The following is a 26,214-nucleotide window of genomic DNA, read 5'->3' as shown; positions in this document are numbered from 1 at the left end:
CTGAGCTGTGCTTTACAATAGGGTATTTTTTGTCCCCTGATTCCCTACCTATGCTGCCGAAATACCTTACAAAAGTGTCCTTTTTCGCCTGTCAATCAGGCTGGTCAGGTCAGATGGGCATGGTCACAGCGTTGTTTCTCCCCCACATCTTGCTTATGTTCCCGTTGGTGGCGTAGTGCTTCTCGCATGCGCAAGTGCCGAATGCACTGCGCAGCTGTAGAAAAAGAGCGCGCTCGCCGCTATTCAGCGGTTTCTCGGTGGGCGCGGCCATCTTCCTGAGGCCACGCGTGCGCAGATGGAGTCTCCTGCTTCCCGGGGCTTCAGGAAAATGGCCGCGGGATGCCGCGCGTGCGCAGATGGACATCGCGGCGGCCATTTTCCTGAAGCCGAGATTCGAACTCGGCTTCAGGAAAATGGCCGCCGCGATGTCCATCTGCGCACGCGCGGCATCCCGCGGCCATTTTCCTGAAGCCGAGATTCGAACTCGGCTTCAGGAAAATGGCCGCCGCGATGTCCATCTGCGCACGCGCGGCATCCCGCGGCCATTTTCCTGAAGCCCCGGGAAGCAGGAGACTCCATCTGCGCACGCGTGGCCTCAGGAAGATGGCCGCGCCCACCGAGAAACCGCTGAATAGCGGCGAGCGCGCTCTTTTTCTACAGCTGCGCAGTGCATTCGGCACTTGCGCATGCGAGAAGCACTACGCCACCAACGGGACCATAAGCAGGATGTGGGGGAGAAACAGCGCTGTGACCACGCCCATCTGACCTGACCAGCCTGATTGACAGGCGAGAAAGGCCACTTTTGTAAGGTATTTCGGCAGCATAGGTAGGGAATTTTGTGACTTGTCAGGGAGTCACAAAAACACTGAACTTTAGGAAGGCAAAGTTTGACCAGCTTAGAGATGCCCTTCATCTGGTAGACTGGGACAATATCCTCAGAAATAAGAATACAGATATTAAATGGAAAATGTTTAAGAACATCCTAAATAGGCACTGTAAGCGGTTTATACCTTGTGGGAATAAAAGGACTAGAAATAGGAAAAACCCAATGTGGCTAAACAAAGAAGTAAGACAGGCAATTAACAGTAAAAAGAAAGCATTTGCACTACTAAAGCAGGATGGCACCATTGAAGCTCTAAAAAACTATAGGGAGAAAAATACTTTATCTAAAAAACTAATTAAAGCTGCCAAAAAGGAAACAGAGAAGCACATTGCTAAGGAGAGTAAAACATCCCAAACTGTTCTTCAACTATATCAATAGTAAAAGAATAAAAACTGAAAATGTAGGCCCCTTAAAAAATAGTGAGGAAAGAATGGTTGTAGATGACAAGGAAAAAGCTAACATATTAAACACCTTCTTCTCCACGGTATTCACGGTGGAAAATGAAATGCTAGGTGAAATCCCAAGAAACAATGAAAACCCTATATTAAGGGTCACCAATCTAACCCAAGAAGAGGTGCGAAACCGGCTAAATAAGATTAAAATAGATAAACTCCGGGTCCGGATGGCATACACCCACGAGTACTAAGAGAACTAAGTAATGTAATAGATAAACCATTATTTCTTATTTTTAGGGACTCTATAGCGACGGGGTCTGTTCCGCAGGATTGGCGCATAGCAAATGTGGTGCCAATATTCAAAAAGGGCTCTAAAAGTGAACCTGGAAATTATAGGCCAGTAAGTCTAACCTCTATTGTTGGTAAAATATTTGAAGGGTTTCTGAGGGATGTTATTCTGGATTATCTCAATGAGAATAACTGTTTAACTCCATATCAGCATGGGTTTATGAGAAATCGCTCCTGTCAAACCAATCTAATCAGTTTTTATGAAGAGGTAAGCTATAGGCTGGACAACGGTGAGTCATTGGACGTGGTATATCTCGATTTTTCCAAAGCGTTTGATACCGTGCCGCACAAGAGGTTGGTACACAAAATGAGAATGCTTGGTCTGGGGGAAAATGTGTGTAAATGGGTTAGTAACTGGCTTAGTGATAGAAAGCAGAGGGTGGTTATAAATGGTATAGTCTCTAACTGGGTCGCTGTGACCAGTGGGGTACCGCAGGGGTCGGTATTGGGTCATGTTCTCTTCAACATATTCATTAATGATCTGGTAGAAGGTTTACACAGTAAAATATCGATATTTGCAGATGATACAAAACTATGTAAAGCAGTTAATACAAGAGAAGATAGTATTCTGCTACAGATGGATCTGGATAGGTTGGAAACTTGGGCTGAAAGGTGGCAGATGAGGTTTAACAAACATAAATGTAAGGTTATACACATGGGAAGAAGGAATCAATATCACCATTACACACTGAACGGGAAACCACTGGGTAAATCTGACAGGGAGAAGGACTTGGGGATCCTAGTTAATGATAAACTTACCTGGAGCAGCCAGTGCCAGGCAGCAGCTGCCAAGGCAAACAGGATCATGGGGTGCATTAAAAGAGGTCTGGATACACATGATGAGAGCATTATACTGCCTCTGTACAAATCCCTAGTTAGACCGCACATGGAGTACTGTGTCCAGTTTTGGGCACCGGTGCTCAGGAAGGATATAATGGAACTAGAGAGAGTACAAAGGAGGGCAACAAAATTAATAAAGGGGATGGGAGAACTACAATACCTAGATAGATTAGCGAAATTAGGATTATTTAGTCTAGAAAAAAGACGACTGAGGGGCGATCTAATAACCATGTATAAGTATATAAGGGGACAATACAAATATCTCGCTGAGGATTTGTTTACACCAAGGAAGGTGACGGGCACAAGGGGGCATTCTTTGCGTCTGGAGGAGAGAAGGTTTGTACACCAACATAGAAGAGGATTCTTTACTGTTAGGGCAGTGAGAATCTGGAATTGCTTGCCTGAGGAGGTGGTGATGGCGAACTCAGTCGAGGGGTTCAAGAGAGGCCTGGATGTCTTCCTGGAGCAGAACAATATTGTATCATACAATTATTAGGTTCTGTAGAAGGACGTAGATCTGGGGATTTATTATGATGGAATATAGGCTGAACTGGATGGACAAATGTCTTTTTTCGGCCTTACTAACTATGTTACTATGTTACTATGTTACTATGAATCAGGGGACAAAAAATACCCTATTGTAAAGCACAGCTCAGGCCCTATTTAACGGTATTTTTATCTCCTACTGAAAAAACGGGGTGACAGGTTCCCTTTAACCCTGCAAGATTCTTTTTTCAAGATGGTCTCTAGGTGGTACTTAACTCCTGCAAGACTATCCTTGATAAGTGGTAATAATTCTCCTGACTGCTGGAGGAATTGTGGGCAGAGGGGAAATCTGCTCCATGTTTTCTGGCAGTGCCCCAAATTAAAGCCATTGTGGCAAAGTGTCTCTAATATCATAGACATTTTGGCAAAAGAAAAGACTGACCTTTCCCCTCAACTTGCCTTACTGTCTATAGGCATTGATTGTCTTAATCCCTCTATTAGGTCCATTGTGGCACACATTCTTCTTGTAACCAAGAATTCAATTGCATTCTATTGGGAAAACCCCTGCCCCCCTACTGCGCAATAAATAGTTGATTTGATCTCTCTTCACCAGTCTTATGACTGCAAATTCTCTATTGTTAATGCAGGCTTTAACCCCTTTACCCCCAAGGGTGGTTTGCACGTTATGGACCGGGCCAATTTTTACAATTCTGACCACTGTCCCTTTATGAGGTTATAACTCTGGAACGCTTCAACGGATCCCGGTGATTCTGACACTGTTTTCTCGTGACATATTGTACTTCATGATAGTGGTAAAATTTCTTTGATATTACCTGCGTTTATTTGTGAAAAAAATGGAAATATGGCGAAAATTTTGAAAATTTTGCAATTTTACAACTTTGAATTTTTATGCAATTAAATCACAGAGATATGTCACACAAAATACTTAAAGGGACACTGTCACCTGAATTTGGAGGAAACAATCTTCAGCCATGGAAGCGGGGTTTTTGGGTGTTTGATTCACCCTTTCCTTACCCGCTGGCTGCATGCTGGCTGCAATATTGGATTGAAGTTCATTCTCTGTCCTCCATAGTACACGCCTGCGCAAGGCAAGATTACCTTGTGCAGGCATGTACTACGGAGGACAGAGAATAAACTTCAACCCAATATTGCAGCCAGCATGCAGCCAGCGGGTAAGGAAAGGGTGAATCAAAAACACAAAAACCCCGCCTCCATGGCTGAAGATTGTTCCCTCCAAACTCAGGTGACAGTGTCCCTTTAATAAGTAACATTTCCCACATGTCTACTTTACATCAGCACAAATTTGGAACCAAATTTTTTTTTTGTTAGGGAATTATAAGGGATAAAAGTTGACCAGCAATTTCTCATTTTTCCAACACCATTTTATTTTAAGGACCACATCTCATTTGAAGTAATTTTAAGGGGTCTATATGATAGAAAATACCCAAGTGTGACACCATTCTAAAAACTGCACCCCTCAAGGTGCTCAAAACCACATTCAAGAAGTTTATTAACCCTTCAGGTGTTTCACAGGAATTTTTGGAATGTTTAAATAAAAATTAACATTTAACTTTTTTTCACAAAAAATTTACTTCAGCTCCAATTTGTTTTATTTTACCAAAGGGTAACAAGAGAAAATGGACCCTAAACGTTGTTGTACAATTTGTCCTGAGTACGCCGATACCCCATATGTGGAGGTAAACCACTGTTTGGGCGCATGACAGAGCTCGGAAGCGAAGGAGCGCCATTTGACTTTTCAATGCAAAATTGACTGGAATTGAGATGGGACGCCATGTTGTGTTTGGAGAGCCACTGATGTGCCTAAACATTGAAAACCCCCACAAGTGACACCATTTTGGAAAGTAGACCCCCTAAGGAACTTATCTAGATTTGTGGTGAGCACTTTGACCCACCAAGTGCTTTACAGAAGTTTATAATGCACAACCGTAAAAATTAAAAATCATTTTTTTTCACAAAAATTATTTTTTATCCCCCAGTTTTGTATTTTTCCGTGGGTAGCAGGAGAAATTGGACCCCAAAAGTTGTTGTCCAATTTGTCCTGAGTGCGCTGATACCCCATATGTGGGGGGAACCACCGTTTGGGTGCATGGGAGGGCTCGGAAGGGAAGGAGCGCCATTTGGAATGCAGACTTAGATGGAATGATCTGCAGGCGTCACATTGCGTTTGCAGAGCCCCTAATGTACCTAAACAGTAGAAACCCCCCACGAGTGACCCCATATTGGAAACTAGACCCCCCAAGAAACTTATCTAGATGTGGCGTGAGAACTTTGAGCCCTCAAGTGTTTCACTACAGTTTATAACGCAGAGCCGTGAAAATAAAAATTCTTTTTTTTTTCCACAAAAATAATTTTTTAGCCCCCAGTTTTGTATTTTTCCGAGGGTAACAGGAGAAATTGGACCCCAAAAGTTGTTGTCCAATTTGTCCTGAGTACACTGATACCCCATATGTTGGGGTAAACTCCTGTTTGGGCACACGGGAGGGCTCAGAAGGGAAGGAGCACTGTTTTACTTTTTCAACGCAGAATTGGCTGGAATTGAGATCGGACGCCATGTCACGTTTGGAGAGCCCCTGATGTGCCTAAACAGTGGAAACCCCCCAATTATAACTGAAACCCTAATCCAAACACACCCCTAACCCTAATCCCAATGGTAACCCTAACCACACCTCTAACCCAGACACACCCCTAACCCTAATCCCAACCCTATTCCCAACCGTAAATGTAATCCAAATCCTAACCTTAACTTTAGCCCCAACCCTAACTGTAGCCTTAACGCTAGCCCCAACCCTAACCCTAGCCCTAACCCTAACCCTAGCCCTAACCCTAACCCTAGCCCTAACCCTAATGGGAAAATGGAAATAAATACATTTTTTTATTTTTCCCTAACTAAGGGGGTGATGAAGGGGGGTTTGATTTACTTTTATAGCGGGTTTTTTAGCGGATTTTTATGATTGGCAGCCGTCACACACTGAAAGACGCTTTTTATTGCAAAAAATATTTTTTGCGTTACCACATTTTGAGAGCTATAATTTTTCCATATTTGAGTCCACAGAGTCATGTGAGGTCTTGTTTTTTGCGGGACGAGTTGACGTTTTTATTGGTAACATTTTCGAGCACGTGACATTTTTTGATCGCTTTTTATTCCGATTTTTGTGAGGTAGAATGACCAAAAACCAGCAATTCATGAATTTCTTTTGGGGGAGGCGTTTATACCATTCCGCGTCTGGTAAAATTGATAAAGCAGTTTTATTCTTCGGGTTTTGGTGCTTCTATACGATAAAAACTATTTTATAGAAAAAATAATTATTTTTGCATCGCTTTATTCTGAGGACTATAACTTTTTTATTTTTTCGCTGATGATGCTGTATTGTGGCTCATGTTTTGCGGGACAAGATGACGTTTTCATGATTTTTTATATTAGTCTTTTTGATCGCGTGTTATTCCACTTTTTGTTCGGCGGTATGATAATAAAGCGTTTTTTTTGCCTCGTTTTATTTTTTTCTTACGGTGTTTACTGAAGGGGTTAACTAGTGGGCCAGTTTCATAGGTCGGGTCGTTACGGACGCGACGATATATATGTGTACTTTTATTGTTTTGGTTTTTTATTTAGATAAAGAAATGTATTTATGGGAATAATTTTTTTTTTTTTCATTATTTAGGATTTTTTTTTTTTTTATTTTTTTTTTTACACATTTGGAAATTTTTTTTTTAACTTCTTTACTTTGTCCCAGAGGGGGACATAACAGATCGTTGATCTGACAGTTTGCACAGCACTCTGTCAGATCACCGATCTGTCTGAGAGCAGTGCAGGCTTACCAAGCGCCTGCTCTTAGCAGGCACTTGGTAAGCCACTTCCCTCCCTGCAGGACCCGAATGCCGTGGCCATCTTGGATCCGGGCCTGCTACAGGGAGGGAGGTAAGGAGACCCTCGCAGCAATGCGATCACATCGCGTTGCTGCGGGGGTCTCAGGGAAGCACGCAGGGAGCCCCCTCCCTGCGCAATGCTTCCCTATACCGCCGGCACACCGCGATCATGTTTGATCGCGGTGTGCCGAGGGTTAATGTGCCGGGGGCGGACCGTGACCGCTCCTGGCACATAGCGCCGGATGTCAGCTGCGATAGGCAGCTGACACCCAGACGCGATTGGCCGCGCTCCCCACGTGAGCGCGGCCGATCGCACTGGACATACTATTCCGTCCGTGGGAATTAAGGCCCACCCCACATGGACAGAATAGTACGTCCGATGGCAGAAAGGGGTTAAAAAATTCACCATCAAATGGCACCGCTGGTTGGAGGTATTCCCCTAACTCATCTGGTCACTCATATGTGGGTCTTAGTATATGTTAGTATACATTACTTTTAGTAACTATTGTATAGAACATGCAAAATTCAGATTCCTGATGGCTAAATTCTTGAGAGTTATTGAATTATCTAATAATTGAAACCAATTAGAGGTTCTCAGTTTTCAGGTTGCTATACCTAAGATGTTTGTTATTAGTTGTTATTAATTCAACTATAAGTTTTCAGTTGTATATGTTGTCTATGCAGCGCACGTAGACTATATTTGTCTTCTTATCCCTTCCTCTACCTCCCCCTGTATTCCCTCCATACCCCTCCTGCCATGCAGCCTATGAATCTTTACCCTCAACCTTCCTCTCATGTTCTGTCTTGTTGACGTGGTTAAAATTTTCAATAAAAATTATTTGAGAAGAAAATTAATTTTTTGACATTTTGTAAATTTACAATTATCATAAAGTACAACGTGTCCTGAAAAAACATTCTCAAAATCAATTAGATCTGTTGAAGCATTCCAGGGTTATTACCACATAAAAGTGACACTGGTCAGATTTTAAAAATTTAGCCCGGTCACTAAGGGGTTAAATATGGGTCGTTATCACAGACCAAAAATCATAACGTCATTAGTTTTTATTGTTGCATTCCGGGACACATAGAACCTTCTTGAATTATCCAGGACTATTAGAATTTTTACTATGGGCCTACAAACTAACAGTCAGTGTAGCTGCTACCTTTCTGCCTGTTGTGCCCAGTAATAATTTCTTCTGGCGCATTGTGGTCACTGACCGCTCCTGCCGGCGATTCTGCGGCATCCGCTGACATAATGTCCACACAGCGGCTCTTCTTCTTTGTTGATCTGTCTTGACTGCTGACATACAGCTGATTGACCACCTGCTTCTCGCTGCGTAACTGTAGAGCCAGCTGTCAATCAGCATGATGTCGGCAGTCACGCTGCGTCGATAGAGCAACTCGAAAGAAGAAGAGCTGCTCTGTGGACATGGAGTAGCTGAATCGCTGGCAGGAGCGGATGGTGACCGCTCTGATCTGCCACTGGGTAAAACATGAAGGTAGTTCCCTCTGTTAGAAGGTACCTGCCTGTTAGTTTTTAGGTCAAATAACTTTTGATGAAGCCTTGCTTTTCTTTCATTTTCTGTATTTCTGCATATTCAGGCACTGTTGCTTCTATCATTGTCTGTAAGACTGATAGTTTAGACAATTCTCTCCGCCATTTCCATAATGAATAGAGTAAAAGAATGCATGTCTTTTATGGAAACTCCCTTTAAGATTGCATTGATATGAGCTGTTTTAGTTGTGGTTTTCAAGATGCAATACTGTAGCAAAATAGCTGTAGTTTTTATGAGATGGTTTACCCCTTAACAACTGCCTGTTCTCACATCCTACCCATTCTCGATGACACTGCACTATTTTCCTACTTCTAGAGTTTTGCATTTACTTGATGACACGTGGTTTGTAATTCTTACAAAAAATAACGTATTGTGTTCTCTATCTCCTCATGCTCTTCCCCTTTATTATCTCTAGTGATTGTATTATTTCATGGGAACTTTATGATGTTACATCGGCTCTTCTTCTCATTCAAGTTCCTACAAATCGGATGTTCTCAGTGGAAATATTCTATATAAGAGAATTTTCATGACTGACCCAGCTGGGATGGATAGGAACAGGGACAAGATGGCAGAGAGGATATTACACCTCACCCTAGAGATCCTCTTCCGGCTTACTGGAGAGGTGAGAGATTCTGATGACGTCACATTACATCATTCTTATCTATGGGAAAAGCAGATGGACAGAACTGGAGAGGTGAGGACTCTGGAAATATCTGTAGTGAGATTTATTAATGTGTCTCTCCATAACCAGGATTACACGGTAATGAAGAAGACCTCGAGTGAGCGCTGTCAGGCCCCTGTGTTTGAGGGATGGGGAAGACCCCTAAGCCCAATCACTGGGCCTCCACCTCGCCGCCTGATACAGGAGGACAACAATGAGCAGAAGATCCTAGAACTTACGTATAAGATAATGGAGCTGCTGACTGGAGAGGTGACACTGCTGGGAATGCTGGGCCATTATACAGTAACACTATGAAGGGATCAAGGGAATGACGGTATCATTGTGTTTGTCAGGTTCCTATAAGGTGTCAGGATGTCACCATCTATTTCTCCATGGAGGAGTGGGAGTATTTAGAAGGACACAAAGATCTGTACAAGGACGTCATGATGGAGGTTCCTCAGCCCCTCACATCACCAGGTAATAGACAGGACTAAATACACACTGCCTAGAATTATCTGTATGTAAAGAATGACTTCAGTCCCTATATGTGTTTCCTCCAGATCTATCCAGTGAGAGGACAACATCAGAGAGATGTCCCCGTCCTCTTCTTCCACAGGACTGTAAACAAGAAAATCCCAATGTTTCTCAGGATCATCAGGTAGATGGAGAGAAGGTGTCATGAGATCTCCCCTATGATGTGTAGACTGCTGTGATGGTCTTGTGCTCAGACTTTTTTATCCACCAGTATTATATGTTTTATACTTGTGTAATTAGAACGGTGGAGATGGCAGGATTAGAGCTGATCATAGATGTGACTTCTCCATCTGTCTGTGACTTTTACAATATTTGTATCAGGGTGAAGATCTGACTCCTATTGATAGTACAGAGACATATGTGAGCGGTGATCAGCTCTGTAAGGAAGAGATTCTGACATATGGCTATCCACGCCCCCAGAAGAAGCTAAGGGCGAAACGCGTGTCGGGGCAAGGGGGAACCACCGGACCTCCCACACTTACCCATGGCCATTTGAATTCAGGTGAATACCTTTGCTTGGTGTATATTTGGCTATATTTCTAATGCAGGGCCACCATTGTTATTACGATGAAGGGTCTTTTGATTTATTTGGACCCTTTCTATATACACTGCTCAAAAAAGTAAAGGGAACACTTAACAGACTATAACTCCAAGTAAATCAAACTTCTGTGAAATTAAACTGTCCACTTAGGAAGCAACACTGTTTGACAATCAATTTCACATGCTGTTGTGCAAATGGAATAGACAACAGACGGCAATTATTGGTAATTATCAAGACACACTCAATAAAGAAGTGGTTCTGCAGGTGGAGACCACAGACCACATCTCAGTACCAATGCTTTCTGGCTGATGTTTTGGTCACTTTTGAATGTTGGTTGTGCTTTCACACTCGTGGTTGCATGAGACGGACTCTACAGCCTACACAAGTGGCTCAGGTAGTGCAGCTCATCCAGGATGGCACATCAATGCAAGCTGTGGCAAGAAGGTTTGCTGTGTCCAGAGGCTGAAGGCGCTACCAGGAGACAGGCCAGTACACCAGGAGATGTGGAGGGGGCCATGGGAGGGCAGCAACCCAGCAGCAGGACCGCTACCTCAGCCTTTGTGTAAGGAGGAACAGGAGGAGCTCTGCCAGAGCCCTGCAAAATGACCTCCAGCAGGCCACAAATGTGCATGTGCCTGCACAAACGGTTAGAAGCAGAATCCATGAAGATGGTCTGAGTGCCCGCTGTCCACAGATGGGGGTTCTGCTCACAGTCCACTTTGATTTTGAGCATCATTCCAACTCCAGACCTCCGTGGGATATTAGTTGTAATTTACATTGATCATTTTTAGGTTTTATTGCTGTCAACACTTTACACTATGTAATGAATAAAGATTTACAACTGGAATATTTCATTCAGTGATGTCTAGGATGTGGGATTTTAGTGTTCCCTTTATTTTTTGAGCAGTGTATATAGAAAAATCACATCATCAGGTAAATTAATCCGATCATTCATAAAATAGTGACTCCACCTAGTGACGCAGTATAAATAAATTCAAATAAAAAAATAAGCAGAGATGGTTAACCAATAGTATGCAGAATAAATAAATATACGACCATATTGTAATTGACATCCATGTGTAGAGAAAATGTTCAGCTCAATGGAAAGAAATTTATTTGAAAGAAACCAGAATTAATCAAATAAAGTGAGTAATTTTCATAAAGTGCAAGTGCATTTAGTCAGTCTTCCACTATAGGAGCAAGGGCGAGTTCCAGACATTTGGTAGTCAAAGCAAATGGAGAATAAACAGACACTTCAGAAGACAACTATACACATTATAGTTGCCAGATTAGTTCCTCTAATGTTCCTTTCGATATTTCAGTTTTTGCTTTTTTATTAAATTTGCAAAAATTTCTTCATTTGTTTTTTTTTCAGTCAAGATGGGGTCCAGAGTGTACATTAATGTGAAAAAAATGAATTTACCAAATGGCTGCAATGAAACAAAGAGTCAAATAATTTATATGGGTCTGAATACTTTCCTTACCCTCTGTAGGTTCAAGATTGCAGATCCTCTTGTTTTCTCTTATACCTTTTTAAATATAAAGTTGTTAGCAAGAGTAGATAAGAATTTTCTGGACCCAGTAATTTTGCCTGAGAGAGGTTCCTAACAAATATCTAGATAGTTAAAAATCTCTCTTAGATAGTTATAAAATCTCCCGTGATCACTGTCGTACTTTTTTGACAACAGAGACATCTGATGTAAAACGAGTATATCCATATCTTCAGTCTGTCCAGGTGGCCCATAGTAAATACCGTACGTACAATAGTGTTCTTTCTGTTCTTCTCTCCTTGAATTCTTAGATCAATTGCTTAGATGTCTAACACTTCTTAAAATACACGCAATCTATTTATGCTTACCAGTTGTTTATCTCTACATTGTATCTTTTTAACAATTTTTTTTTATATACTAATGTATTTTGTAAGATTTTTCAATAAAGATTTATTCATTTATTTTTCTTGTATGGGAGTATTTCTTTGACATCCCTGCCTCACAGATTGTGAGAAGTGACTCGGCATCACAGTATAGCTAATTACCAGTAGTCCAACCCCTCCAATAGGTGTCTTAACATCTCCCAAGCCTAGTGGAAAGCAAACAGATATTGGTCTCTCTTGCTGAAATTATTTATAGTAATGGAAAAGCATTAGAAAAAACCCCACAGCTTAATGTTTTAATTTTTCACTAAGAGTCCACTTTTCTAATAGAAAGGCTTAGATGAAAAACTGTAGCGGAGCCACTGAGCTAAAAAAATAGCTACAGCGCTGTTGACGTGATGTCACCACTGCGACTGATCAACAGAGACCAAGGCAGATACAGAGTGCTGAACCTTGAAGTGATAAGTAAAGCTCAGGGGTTTTTTTTTGCACATACCTGGGCCTTTGGGGAAACGTTTGTTGAAGTTAGATAGCCAAGCCTTTAACGCAGTGTTTATAACAATTGATAACTTTTGTTTTATTTTTGGCAGATCTCTTTACCCGGAGTTCAGAGGGACAACTGAAATTTTCAGATTTTAAAGTTGATGATAATATCGCACCTGATACATATGAAGATCAAGCCATTATCCCAGATTTCCCTTCAGCCCTTCACGGAAAAAATATACTATTTGATCCTTTTCAGCAACTCCCTTTGTCTGATTCATTACAAACTGTTAAGCAAAACAAAAGTAACAGGACAGATGGTGAATACAAAAGAACTCCCACAAGAAAGAAAACATTTTCATGTTCAGAATGTGGGAAATGTTGTAAGGATAATTTTGCTTTAGTTATACATGAGAGAGTTCATACAGGAGAGAAGCCTTTCTCATGTTCAGAATGTGGGAAATGTTTTAGGAGTAAATATGCTTTAGTTATACATGAGAGAGTTCATACAGGAGAGAAACCTTTCTCATGTTCAGAATGTGGGAAATGTTTTAGGAATAAATATGCTTTAGTTATACATGAGAGAGTTCATACAGGGGAGAAGCCTTACCCATGTTCAGAATGTGGGAAATGTTTTAAGAATAACTCTGCTTTGTGTTTACATAAGAGAGTTCATACAGGGGAGAAGCCTTACTTATGTTCAGAATGTGGGAAATGTTTTAAGAATAACTCTGCTTTGTGTGTACATAAGAGAGTTCATACAGGGGAGAAGCCATACTCCTGTTCAGAATGTAAAAAATATTTTTGCAGTAAAGCAAAGCTTGTTGGACATCAGAGAACGCACACAGGAGAAAAACCATTTTCGTGTTCAGAATGTGGGAAATGTTTTAGTTCTAAATCAGTTTTAGTTGCACATCAAAGAATTCACACAGGGGAGAAACCATATTCATGTTCAGAATGTGGAAAGTGTTTTGCCCAAAATGGAGCTCGGTTTGCACACCAAAAATCTCACACAGGAGAAATGTCATTTTCGTGCCTAGAATGCGGAAAATGTTTCACAAACAAATGTCGTCTTCTTAAACATCAGAATAACCACACAAGGACATAGATTTTTAAATAATTGTTTTGAATAATTCTTTATTTAAAAATTTTGGTAAATAAAATTATACAACTGTGAAAAGTCATGATATGCAATGTAATAATGATAAAATGTGATGTGAACGAGACACCTTAAGGTGCTTAAAACATTTTTAGGCAAGGGTACAGACAAAATTAAAAAAAAAACAACTATGACTACTAGTGACGAACGATTTATACTCGTTGATCGGGTTTTCCCGAGCATGCTCGGGTGGTCTCCGAGTATTTGTGAGTGCTCGGAGATTTAGTTTTTGGTGACACAGCTGCATTATTTATAGCTGCTACACAGCTTGAATACATGCGGGGATTCCCTAGCAACCAGGCAACCCCCACATGTACTCAGGCTGGCTAGCAGCCGTAAATCATGCAGCTGCGTTGACAAAAACAAAATATCCGAGCACTCAAAAATACTCGGAGACCACCCGAGCGTGCTCGGGAAAACCCGAGCAACAAGTATACTCGCTCATCACTAATGACTACTAAAAGAAAAAAAAAAACAGAATACCTAGAAAAAGGGACCTAACCATATTCAGGATATATTAGGCTGTATCAGAACAGAAAAGTAGTATCAAATGAGATCAGTGTAAGCCTTCAATAGTGCATATAATATCAGCTGAGAGAAGAGAACAGAGAACCTAGAATCTGACATCGAAAGATGGGTTAAGAACTTCCTTAATTCGTTAGGCTAGATTTCCATCTCTCCCAGACTTTAAGAAATTGAGGGTGCTTGAAGGATTCCCAGCTAGTGAGTTCCTCACTATCATATTTTCATATTCATAATCATGCGGCTCCGCTCCGTACACCTCGTACTCACATGGCTCTGCTCCTTACGCATCGTCCACTCGCGGCTCTGCTCCATACACCTCGTACACACATGGCTCCTCCTTACGCATCGTCCACTCATGGCTCTGCTCCGCGCACGGACAACTCCACTCCTTACAAATCGTACACTCTCGGCTCAGCTGCGTACACCATGGCTCCCCTCTACACACCTCGTACACACACGGCTCCGTACACCCACGGCTCCACTCTGGACACCTCGTACACACACGGCTCCGCTCCATACATCTCGTACACATGCGGAGCCCCAGGGTCCTGGTCATCGCAGTGGTATTACTTTCCTCTCGGGGAGAGACATGCTATGTTTGGAGGCAAAGAAGGATAACTGCATCCAGGTATCACAAACATGCAACACATTTCACACTCCGGACCACCAGGGGGAGCTTCTGCTCCTATTTATTAGGTCACTACATATTTATATATATACTAGATGGCAGCCCGATTCTAAAGAATCGGGAGTCTAGAATCCATATATACTTTATTTATTCAAATGTAAGAATAATACAATTAATAAATAATAGTAAGAAAGAACAAAAATAATAGGCAGTATATGGAGAAAACACCAAACAAAAGTTCAAAATTGGTGTGAAAATGTCACTGAACCACTTCACAACTAAATATATATAGTTTTGGTAAATGGTATTATCATTTTTTTGACGAAATTCGGCAGGAGCTTGAAGAGCAACGTCACTGGGCCCGCCTCCACGCAGTAGAAACTTGCTGTGAGGTAAAAATTCAAAAATCACACCAAAATGGCGGGCGGAGTGTGTCACAGTACGGCACGTTTCTGATTGGTCGCTCGCAGCAGGCGGCAACCAATCAGACACTGGACACTGTTGACGTCACTTATCTCCGGACATTAGCTCCGGACATTAGCTCCGGACATTAGCTCCGGACAAAGCCACGGAAGTTGGCACAAATTGCAGGAAGTAGTATTCTAGGCAATTAATCTCCGGACATTAGCTCCGGACATTAGCTCCGGACAAAGCCACGGAAGTTGGCACAAATTGCAGGAAGTAGTATTCTAGGCAATTATATATTAGACTAGATGGCAGCCCGATTCTAAAGAATCGGGAGTCTAGAATCCATATATACTTTATTTATTCAAATGTAAGAATAATACAATTAATAAATAATAGTAAGAAAGAACAAAAAATGGCTGCACTCACCAGCTCTTGACAATTCTTGTTATTTAAGGTACAGTTACACAGGATCCATGAACATGCTTATGAGGGGAGGGATGAAAGACATCAGACGACAACTTTGCGTGTTGTGGCAAATGCCACAACAACGGTTCTTTGCTTAAGAACCATAATGTAAATAATAAATAATATGTATCAATAACTATGTATATTGGTATGTTCTATGACATTTTAAAATATTTCATTATTATGTGGAAAGGCTCTTAGTACCCATACTGGCGCATACTTGTGTGCCCATCAGGTATTTTCACAGTAATTTTACATCTGATGGGTTGGTATGAAATGTTTTTAATCATCTCTTGGGCTTAGCTAAGCCTTCATTTTAAATAATTCTAATAGGTACAACAGAAATAAAAGCCTTTTTGTGTACCCAAATTTTTTGTGTTTATTTTTACAGAAGTGTAAAATTTAAGAAATCAACGTTCATAGTACACCGATGGGCTAATATAAGCATGCCCATCAACCACATCACGGTAGCCTTTGAACTGATGGGTCCTAACTAACTGATTCCTATTTCTTAATACTCAGACCTCTTTCACATCTGCATGTTTCTGATATTTGCAGAAGTAATGTTAAAAACAATACAACTTCCACACTTGGCACCAAAGAACTGACCTACAACACACTTTCAGCAAGTGCCATGCAACGTAGATGAAGCTTGGAGTTAACTTACAGTAAATGCAGCAAACGCGGCTTCGGCAATTACATTAAATGCAGCCACAACAAAAACACTGGTAAGTGGAGATTTTGTGGCGAAAACAGCAGAAACCACATGTGCCGCACCTGCCACAAGTGAAGTACAAATTCCGTATACATTGCATGCAACTTACAGCAAGAGTGGCGTGGGTCAGCCCTTAGGCAGGAAGTGCAGAAATAGCCTTTTTTCCACCATAAATTCTCCAAATAGCAGAAAAATGTTGATGTGAAAGCAAAATCTCTATTCTTTCCCTATCTATCTAAAAATGTACCTATCTATATATCTATTTCTATGTACAGAACACACCTGAAGATAGAGATGTGTGTGAACAGCCATCCCACCCGTCTCTTACCTGTTCACAAAAACCTCACCCATTTTAAAAACAAAATGAAATCTCTCAGCAGCTATACTGCTGGAGCTTCAAATACAGGTTCCTATCACCAAATACAGGCATTTGAATGATACACATCTTACATCTTGTACTTAATGTGTGTTCTACTTACCTATAAAAATATGTATTGATATATCATATTTCTAAATTTATGTAGATATGATATAGAGTTATTAACCCTATATGCTAATGAGTACGTATGTTATATACGTATTTCCTACATAAGTACTTAAAATCTATATGTCTATGGCTACACTAATTTTTTTTTATTTTTTATTTTTTCCTTATCTCTACACATAGAATTTGCCTATTGCTGTCTATGTTATTAGAAAAACTGAATAATGAAAAAAAAGAAAATTAAGTTTAAACTAAAATATTTTTGTACACAATATTACGTGTGAAGACTTTAGTACTATCAGCCAATAATTGTCCTTGAAGTGGTGTATTAACCACTTTAACCCTCACATTGCAACATTGCTTCACCCTGGAAAAAGCAACATACAATTGACCATGGGCAAAAGCAGGTTCTGGTAGATAAATGCCAACTCGATGGAGGGTCTGGCCTTGAGATTTATTTATGGTCATTGCAAATGCGGGCTTGATGGGAAATTGTCTCCGTCTTAATTTAAAAGGTAATCCAGTCTCTGATGGACACAAATCAATTCGTGGAATGAATACCACATTTCCTGCTGCTGACCCACTAATTACTTTAGCCAGTATGATATTGGCATGTAAGGCAGTGACAATGAGCCGCGTACCATTGCAGAGACCTTTGTTCGTGTTCACATTACGTAATAACATGACAATGGTGCCAATTTTAAGTTTCAGCCGATGTGAAGGCATACCAGTTGGTGTTAGTGAATTCAAAAACTCAAGTGGGTATTGATCGAGGTCATCAGCTTCATCAGGATCGATGGAATCATCACTGATATATTCAGTATAGTCACCTATCAATAAATCCATGACTTGGGAATTGACTTTCTCAACGTCCTCATTTTTTGGACATAAAGTTGCATGAGATGCAGCTGTATTTATACTTTCGGTGTCATTCACATCAATACAAAGATTATCTCCAAAAATTTCAATTATTAAAGAGCCAGTACATACCATGTCTGGAGGAATTTCAATTACATCATCTCCAAGGTTATGTTCATTAGATAGTTCACCATTTCCCAGTTGAAGCAACCAACTGCTGTAGTGAGGATCAATGGAGCGCATGTTGTTAATAAGTGGCAGGCGAGTAAAATGTTGCCAGTGTTGTGAATATTTTATACAGCTCTCTACAACATCAGTTCTTGTCACATGAGGGATGACAGGAAGACATTGTCTAAAGTCGCCTCCAAAAACAATCACTTTACCTCCAAACGGTGTTTTTTCTTTGTGAGCTACATTTGTTGTCATGACATCACGTAAAACTCTATCAATGACATGCAATGCATATTTGGATAGCATTGTGCACTCATCAATAATAAAAAGTTTAGTGCTGTGCAAATCTTTTGCTGCATCGGTATCATTCTTAATCCTGGAAACAGATGTTTCATTCACAGGAATTGGAATCCCATAAAGAGAATGAATGGTTCGTCCACCTTGTAGCAAGTTGGCGGCAATTCCAGTAGTGGCAGCAGGTGACACAATGTCTCCTTGTCCTCTTAGCTGATGTAGGAGTAGATTATATAGGTACGTTTTTCCGCTGCCACCAGGACCATCAAGGAAAAAACACTTTGCTGTAGAATTAGTGTCTTCTAAAGCTTGAGTGATAGCATCAAAAGCAAAAAGTTGGTCCTCATTTAGAGTAGCTTTCATTTCAGCAGCTGCTGATAACTCATAATCTTTATCATACTGTGGGAGGAGGTGTTGTTTCTTGACTGGACGTGGCAAATTAAAATCAATATAAGTTTTGCCATGAGCTTTAAGAACATGTTGGACATCTGTCATAGCATAGCCTCCACAATTGACACACTCCAGAGTGTCGGAGTGGTATGCATGGCAGTAGTCTTCTACAAAGTGTTCCTTAAATTCATCCCATAAGTCCCGAGGTTTAGCTGGAGGACCAAAAATACAAATGTAGGCAAACATGTCACGTAGCTCTGCTGGCATGTTGAGAATACTGGCATCAAGTAATGTATTTCTCCACAGACTATCATCAAATAGTAAGCCAAGAGCTAATGCCGCATCTTTGAAGGTTTCATGTGTGACTCCGTGTACAGTTTTTATGCTGTCAAAACTGGTTGCACCTTTGACATGTAACAATAACAATCTTAAATAGTAGCGTTCTTGGTCTTTCACACTGACAGTATACATTCGTCCAATCACAGAACCACCTGCTCGCTTTCTAACTTCCCAAGAACCTTCTTTCCAAACATAGTTTTTGGGAATTTCACGGTATAAATAAATATGAGCATGATGGTCGTTCTGATTAAGCTTGAAGTAGGCCATAAGTGTAGAATTTTGATGGAGCTTTTGTTTGATGTTTCCAATAGAGTCATCCTCATGAAAATAGAGTGGCTGAGAATGCGGTAGATGTACAGCAAGGCGAATGATGCTATGAGATTGTTTATGCATTGGATATGAGAATATTCCCCAAGCTGCCTCTGGTGCACTGACATATCTAGAATCCATGAATTGGTGTGTTTCATCATGTTGGATGTTAGTCTGGCAGATTTCAAGATTGGCTTTATCATGTCCTTTGTAGACGTATTTAAATAAATATTTCACAGCCTGAATGGAACCACAAACTTCGACATTTATATGGCACTTGTATTTTAATAGCAGGAACGGATTATATGGAACCACCCACGAATTATCAATCATGTTAGAATGGTGTTGAAAAGATGGGCCAAAGTGTCTGCGGTAAGTAGGATAGGCGTCCTTAGCTATGATGGTTCTTGGTTGCAAATCTTTAGGGAAACCTTTTGTACACTTCCCCAGATCCATACAGGGAGAATTTGGGTTGTGTTCTCCACACGGACCATGAATCATATGTTGGAGAACAATTTTATGGAGCTGAGGGTAGTGGGTAGGATTGGGAATTTCAGCCCACACTGTATTGTTTATGTCCTCCTCAGTCCTTAATTTGGAGTTGCTGTCCAGAATAATCAAAATGTGAGCGTGTGGAAGGCCACGTTTTTGAAATTCAATTACATGAACCATAGCGCAAACTTTCCCAAATAATCCATTGTTAATGTCTTTTAAGAGTGCTTCCAGTTTTATTTTGAAAACACGTGCCACCAAATCAGGTCTATGTTCCACACGCTGCCAAGGTTCCAAATTCTCAGTAATCTCATTCCATTTCGGATTACAGGTCATGGTGATGAATAGATCAGGACGACCATATTTAGTCACAATAGCCATGGCATCCTGGTACCGCTGCTGCATATTCCTGGGACTGCCTTCAAACGAAGATGGTAAAATGACCGTTTTTCCAATGGGGATGCCCTTCTCAATGGATTTTTTCTGGAGATGTTCCTGGAGTACACAATAATCCTCTACTTTCAAATCCTTTTGGTGTTGACGGATATAATTTAGGCGATTTGCCTCGATTTTCACATAAGCATCCACTAAGTACTGCTGAGTGAGTTTGCCACCATTCAGGAGTGGATTAAACTGATTACGGACAGACAGCACATAGCAGTAATATTACAGTTGTGTAACTCTGCGTGGACTTTGCCCTTGTTGCTTGAGGCCATCATGCCAGCCCTGGTCTCCGTAAGGGAAAAATAAAGGATAGAGTAAAGCATCTAAATTACTGTGTAGAATGCTGACCTGTTGTGTTCTTGGCGCCAAAGGATTTTTGGGGTCCGGTTGTAAATGTATTAAAATATCACGATTAAATGGTGGCCCTCCATTGTCATTTTCAAATACGACAGCAACTTCATTGACAGTTGGATTATTATATCGGCGAGGGTCTTGATTCCGATCTTGTTTAAGGGCCATGATGATATTTGGCATGAGAGTGCCATTAGCTTCAGCTTTAAGATGTTCTTCATGTTCCACATCTCGTAACATTTTGTAGGCAGCAACAAAGGGATTCACATTGTCTAACTGAAGAGCAATTATACTCATCAAAGTGGGATGACATTTTTGATTTTGTTCACAGTTTAAACGTTGTTCATTCGCGGTAGCGGTATCCAAAATATACAGTTGGGCATAAGCTGGAACTTGATCATCACTGGGATGTAGAGTTCCATTACGATGATATATTTGTCCATGTATACGGAAACAGTAAGGGCCATGTCCAGGTGGAGGGGATATATTGGCACCCATGGAGGCGAAAGCAAATGAGCTGTTAATACTACGAATATTTTCCATGAGATTCTTACTGAACTCACTCTCCCCTGTCAGCAATCATTTAAAGACCTCGGGATATTGGGGTATAGGTATATGCACTTTACTCTTGTGACAACACAGAGTAAAATTTTTATCTGCTGGTATCTCAGCATTAAAATGTAATGCTTCACAATGTTCACATAAATAGTTCATAGGACCACAGGAGTGTTCTACTATGGTACTGTCATCATTAGTAAAACCTGTAGGATGTTGAGGTACAGGTTGTGATAACGGAGCATTGGAATGTTTCTGTAAGCCAACATATATAAAGCGTGGACCTGGTAGAGGATCTTCACTGTCCACAGATTCAATCACTGAGGAGTTGGAAGGTGTATCGTGGTCAGAGTTTATTAATATGGAGGTGCAAGCGTTTTTTTTGCGCCATTCACGGCGTGCACCAGCTGCATTTGGTAATGGTTTGTTTGTTGCCTTAGAAGAGTCAGGTGTGAAGCATGTCTTATAAGTAGACTTAACAGTGTGCAGGCGACGGCGTTTATCATTTGGAGTGTAAGTAGGACAGTGTTTGCGCTTACGTGCAGATTTACCAACGGTTAAAGGAGCTTCAAGCTGCACACATTCTATGAATGGAGACAAAGAAGCTGTATTGTGGGCAGAATCTATGACTGAGGACGTGGAAATATTATGTTTGCAACGCTGAGAGCGTGCAGCAGCAGCTTTATTACTTAATCGATTAGTTTTGTCCTCAAAAGACTCATTAGTAATGCGTTTATTGCAAGCAGCATTAACAGTGTCCAGGCGCTTATGTCTGTCCTCTGTAGTCTCGTTAGCACGCTGTTTGTGCTTACGTGCGGCATCGGCGGCTTTTCGCTCAGTGTCATTGGTATACTTATTATCAGACCTGATGTTACGTGCTCCATCAGCAGCTTTGGGCTCTGTGTCATTAGTATACTTAACAGTGTCCAGGCGCTTGCATCTCTCCTCTGTACTCTTGTTAGCACGCTGTTTGCGCTTACGTGCGGCATCGGCGGCTTTTCGCTCTGCATCATTACCATACTTTATATCAGACCTGATCTTACGTGCGCCATCAGCAGCTTTGGACTCTGTGTCATTAGTATACTTAACAGTATCCAGGTGCTTGCATCTATCCTCTGTACTCTTGTTAACACGCTGTTTGCGCTTACGTGCGGCATCGACGGCTTTTCGCTCTGCATCATTACCATACTTTATATCAGACCTGATCTTACGTGCGCCATCAGCAGCTTTGGGCTCTGTGTCATTAGTATACTTAACAGTATCCAGGCACTTGCATCTATCCTCTGTACTCTTGTTAACACGCTGTTTGCGCTTACGTCCGGCATCGGCGGCTTTTCGCTCTGCATCATTACCATACTTTATATCAGACCTGATCTTACGTGCGCCATCATAAGCTTTGGACTCTGTGTCATTAGTATACTTAACAGTGTCCACGCGCTTGCATCTATCCTCTGTACTCTTGTTAGCACGCTGTTTGCGCTTACGTGCGGCATCGGCGTCTTTTTGCTCTGCATTATTAGTATACGTTCTATCAGACCTAATCTTACGTGCGCCATCAGCAGCTTTGGGCTCTGTGTCATTAGTATCCTTACTATTAGAGCTCATGTTGGCTAAGCTAAACAGCTTTAAGCGTGGTGGTGGCAAACAACAGGTTAATAAGAGGCAGTGTCAGGTAGTAGGAAAATAGCCAGTTAATAATAGGCAATAGTTCTTTGCAGGAATGCAGATATTAATAAATAGGCAGTTTACATTGCAGAGAAATTGCTGGGCAATAATGGACAATGTCCTTATGTGGCAAATAATAGAGCAATATACCCAATGTGGCAAAGAAGAGGTTAATAAACGGCAGTCTCTCAGTATAACAGTCAGTGAATAATAGGCAGTATATGGAGAAAACACCAAACAAAAGTTCAAAATTGGTGTGAAAATGTCACTGAACCACTTCACAACTAAATATATATAGTTTTGGTAAATGGTATTATCATTTTTTTGACGAAATTCGGCAGGAGCTTGAAGAGCAACGTCACTGGGCCCGCCTCCACGCAGTAGAAACTTGCTGTGAGGTAAAAATTAAAAAATCACACCAAAATGGCGGGCGGAGTGTGTCACAATACGGCACGTTTCTGATTGGTCGCTTGCAGCAGGCGGCAACCAATCAGACACTGGACACTGTCGACGTCACTTATCTCCGGACATTAGCTCTGGACATAGCTCCGGACATTAGCTCCGGACATTATCTCCGAACATTAGCTCCGGACATTAGCTCCGGACATTAGCTCCGGACAAAGCCACGGAAGTTGGCACAAATTACAGGAAGTAGTATTCTAGGCAATTAATCTCCGGACATTAGCTCCGGACATTAGCTCCGGACATTAGCTCCGGACAAAGCCACGGAAGTTGGCACAAATTGCAGGAAGTAGTATTCTAGGCAATTATATATTATATATATATATATATATATATATATATATATATATATAACTGGTAGTCTGTAGGGAAAGGTAGTTGGTTCCAGACAGGAGTCAGTTCCTGACAGAGCTCCAGTCAGGAGTTCTGTAGGGAGTTCCAGACTAGGAGGATAGAAGGTTAGAGGAGCTGTGCATGCCCTCATAGCTGCAGCTCGCAGAATGAGATGTTGAAGGCAGAACTGTATTGCAGTGAGCATGCAAGGAAAGCAAAGGAGAGGATACCAGAAGGGGACCAGCCCTGCACAGGCTGCCTCCTTCTGAGGCGCAGAATCCCGGTAGCCAGAATACCAAGGAAGTAAGGACCTTTATGCTTTACTCCAAAGACCGGCAGGACAGCTAATTTCAGGTTACCTGTCCGCACCTACACCCAGGAGGCACGGTAGTACCCCTCAGAGGCCGGGGTGTGCTAGAGTCTCTATGAACAGCCTCAAGCCACCAGTCATATGGGTTTTGTCCTATCTGACTACGGGGGACAGAGAGAGAGAGACACCACATCTGTGAGGCCCTTATGTGAAGCCATAGGCAGGAAGGGACTACACCACTACAGCGCAAGGGAAGGCTACTGATTTCCACCTGGACAAGGGAACTCCGGACTTGCTTCCAAACCGGCCGGACTCTGACTGCCCTGTGATCTGGTGCCCTGGACTGTGGCTGCTGAAGTCTTCAGTAAAGGTAAAGAGACTGCAACCTTGTGTCCTCGTTCTTCTCTGTGCCTCACCATCCCCCATCTACACACCGGGAGCCCTGGGGAAACACTTCACCTGTGGGAAGGTATACCATCTAGCTGCCATAACATCACCCCAGCGGACCCCTTAAAGCAGCGTCGGTCACCCTGACCGAATACCACAGGTGGCGTCACGAACATTCCCCTTAAAGACCTTCCCCTTTTACACGGATGTCCCAGGGCCACAGACCGGGTCAGCCACCGTGACATTCCCCTGTGAACCGCAGGACCCGGTACCGAGTACCCCACGGCCCTTGGGTGGAGCTCCACACACACGGCTCTGCTCTGTACAGCTTGCACACACGGCTCTGCCCTGTATATCTCATACACACATATGGCTCTGCTACATCCCTCCCCCCCACACAGAAACTTCCCCTCACCTAGCACCATGACAACCAGCACAGCAGAGTCCTGCATACACTGAGGCCCCTGATCATGTGACCCCTGACTCCTCCCCTCCTGTGACCTCATCACAGGTCCTGTGCGCACAGAACAGCCATATATGTGGTGTGCGGTTCTGCAGGTGGAGGTAGGTGCTGGAGATTTCCAATTATCCCTTAATGACCGCCAATACGTCTTTTTACTGACCGGAGATATAAGACTAGCCTCCCCATACAGGTGAGAATCCAGCAGCTGCATCATCAGCAGCAGCTATACAATATAGCAGCAACTTGCTGCATCAGCCACAATCAGTGTTGGGACCGACTATAAATTAACCCCTGAAATGCTGCCGTCAATAATGCCCCAATGGCATTTTGAGATTTTGATCTTATGGTCCTGATGTTTGCGATGACAGCTCATGGCCATATAACGGCCTTAGAGTTTCCAGGCTACAGCGGCCTGTTCAGAGGTTAGCAACATTTTGATTGCAAAAATACATTTCTTCATTCCTGTTGTGCCACTTTGCTTTAATTTCTAAAAAAAAAACTGGATTAAAGGGATAATCATTCAAACTTTGAAATTTGTTAATTTTTTGACGTTTTGTAAATTTACGATTATCATAAAGTACAATGTGTCCCGAAAAAACAATCTCAAAATCAATTAGATCTGTTGAAGCGTTCCAGGGTTATTACCACATAAAAGTGACACTGGTCAGATTTTAAAAAATTTAGCCCGGTCACTAAGGGGTTGAATACGGGTCGTTATCACAGACTAAAAATCATAATGTCGTTAGTTTTTATTGTTGCATTCTGGGACACATAGAACCTTCTTGAATTATACAGGAATATTAGAATTTTTACTATGGGCCTACAAACTAATAGTCAGTGTAGCTGCTACCTATCTGCCTGTTGTGCCCAGTAATAATTTCTTCCGGCGCATTGTGGTCACTGACCGCTCCTGCCAGCGATGCTGCGGCGTCCGCTGACATAATGTCCACACAGCGGCTCTTCTTCTTTGTTGATCTGTCTTGACTGCTGACATACAGCTGATTGACCACCTGCTTCTCGCTGCGTAACTGTAGAGCCAGCTGTCAATCAGCATGATGTCGGCAGTCACGCCGCGTCGACAGAGCAGCTCAAAAGAAGGAAGAGCCGCTCTGTGGGCGTGGAGTAGCTGAATCGCTGGCAGGAGCGGATGGTGACCGCTCTGATCTGCCACTGGGTAAAACATGAAGGTAGTTCCCTCTTTTAGAAGGTACCTGCCTGTTAGTTTTTAGGTCAAATAACTTTTGATGAAGCCTTGCTTTTCTTTCATTTTCTGTATTTCTGCATATTCGCGCACTGTTGCTTCTATCATTGTCTGTAAGCCTGACAGTTTAGACAATTAATTCTCGCCGCCATTTCCATAATGAATAGAGTAAAAGAATGCATGTCTTTTATGGAAACTCCCTTTAAGATTGCATTGATATGAGCTGTTTTAGTTGTGGTTTTCAAGATGTAATACTGTGGCAAAATAGCTGTAGTTTTTATGAGATGTTTACCCCTTAAC

General features: G+C 41.8%; 1 protein-coding gene across 1 annotated transcript in view; it reads left to right on the top strand.

Moving 5' to 3' along the window:
• The first annotated feature begins 8,571 nt into the window (after positions 1-8,571).
• The window catches only part of LOC138666625 (uncharacterized), a 119,158-nt gene continuing 101,515 nt past the window's right edge, over positions 8,572-26,214 (top strand). Inside the window, 7 exon segments of the mRNA XM_069754821.1 lie at positions 8,572-9,036; positions 9,166-9,345; positions 9,429-9,552; positions 9,636-9,733; positions 9,931-10,111; positions 12,614-13,608; positions 24,762-24,814. Coding sequence (XP_069610922.1) covers positions 8,941-9,036; positions 9,166-9,345; positions 9,429-9,552; positions 9,636-9,733; positions 9,931-10,111; positions 12,614-13,608; positions 24,762-24,814 — 1,727 coding nt within the window. The 5' untranslated portion in view covers positions 8,572-8,940.

Source organism: Ranitomeya imitator, chromosome 2 (assembly GCF_032444005.1).
Source record: "Ranitomeya imitator isolate aRanImi1 chromosome 2, aRanImi1.pri, whole genome shotgun sequence".
In the NCBI taxonomy this organism is placed as follows: Eukaryota; Metazoa; Chordata; class Amphibia; order Anura; family Dendrobatidae; genus Ranitomeya; species Ranitomeya imitator.
Note: the sequence above shows the minus strand (reverse complement) of the source record. Positions and strands in the feature narration are given on the sequence as shown.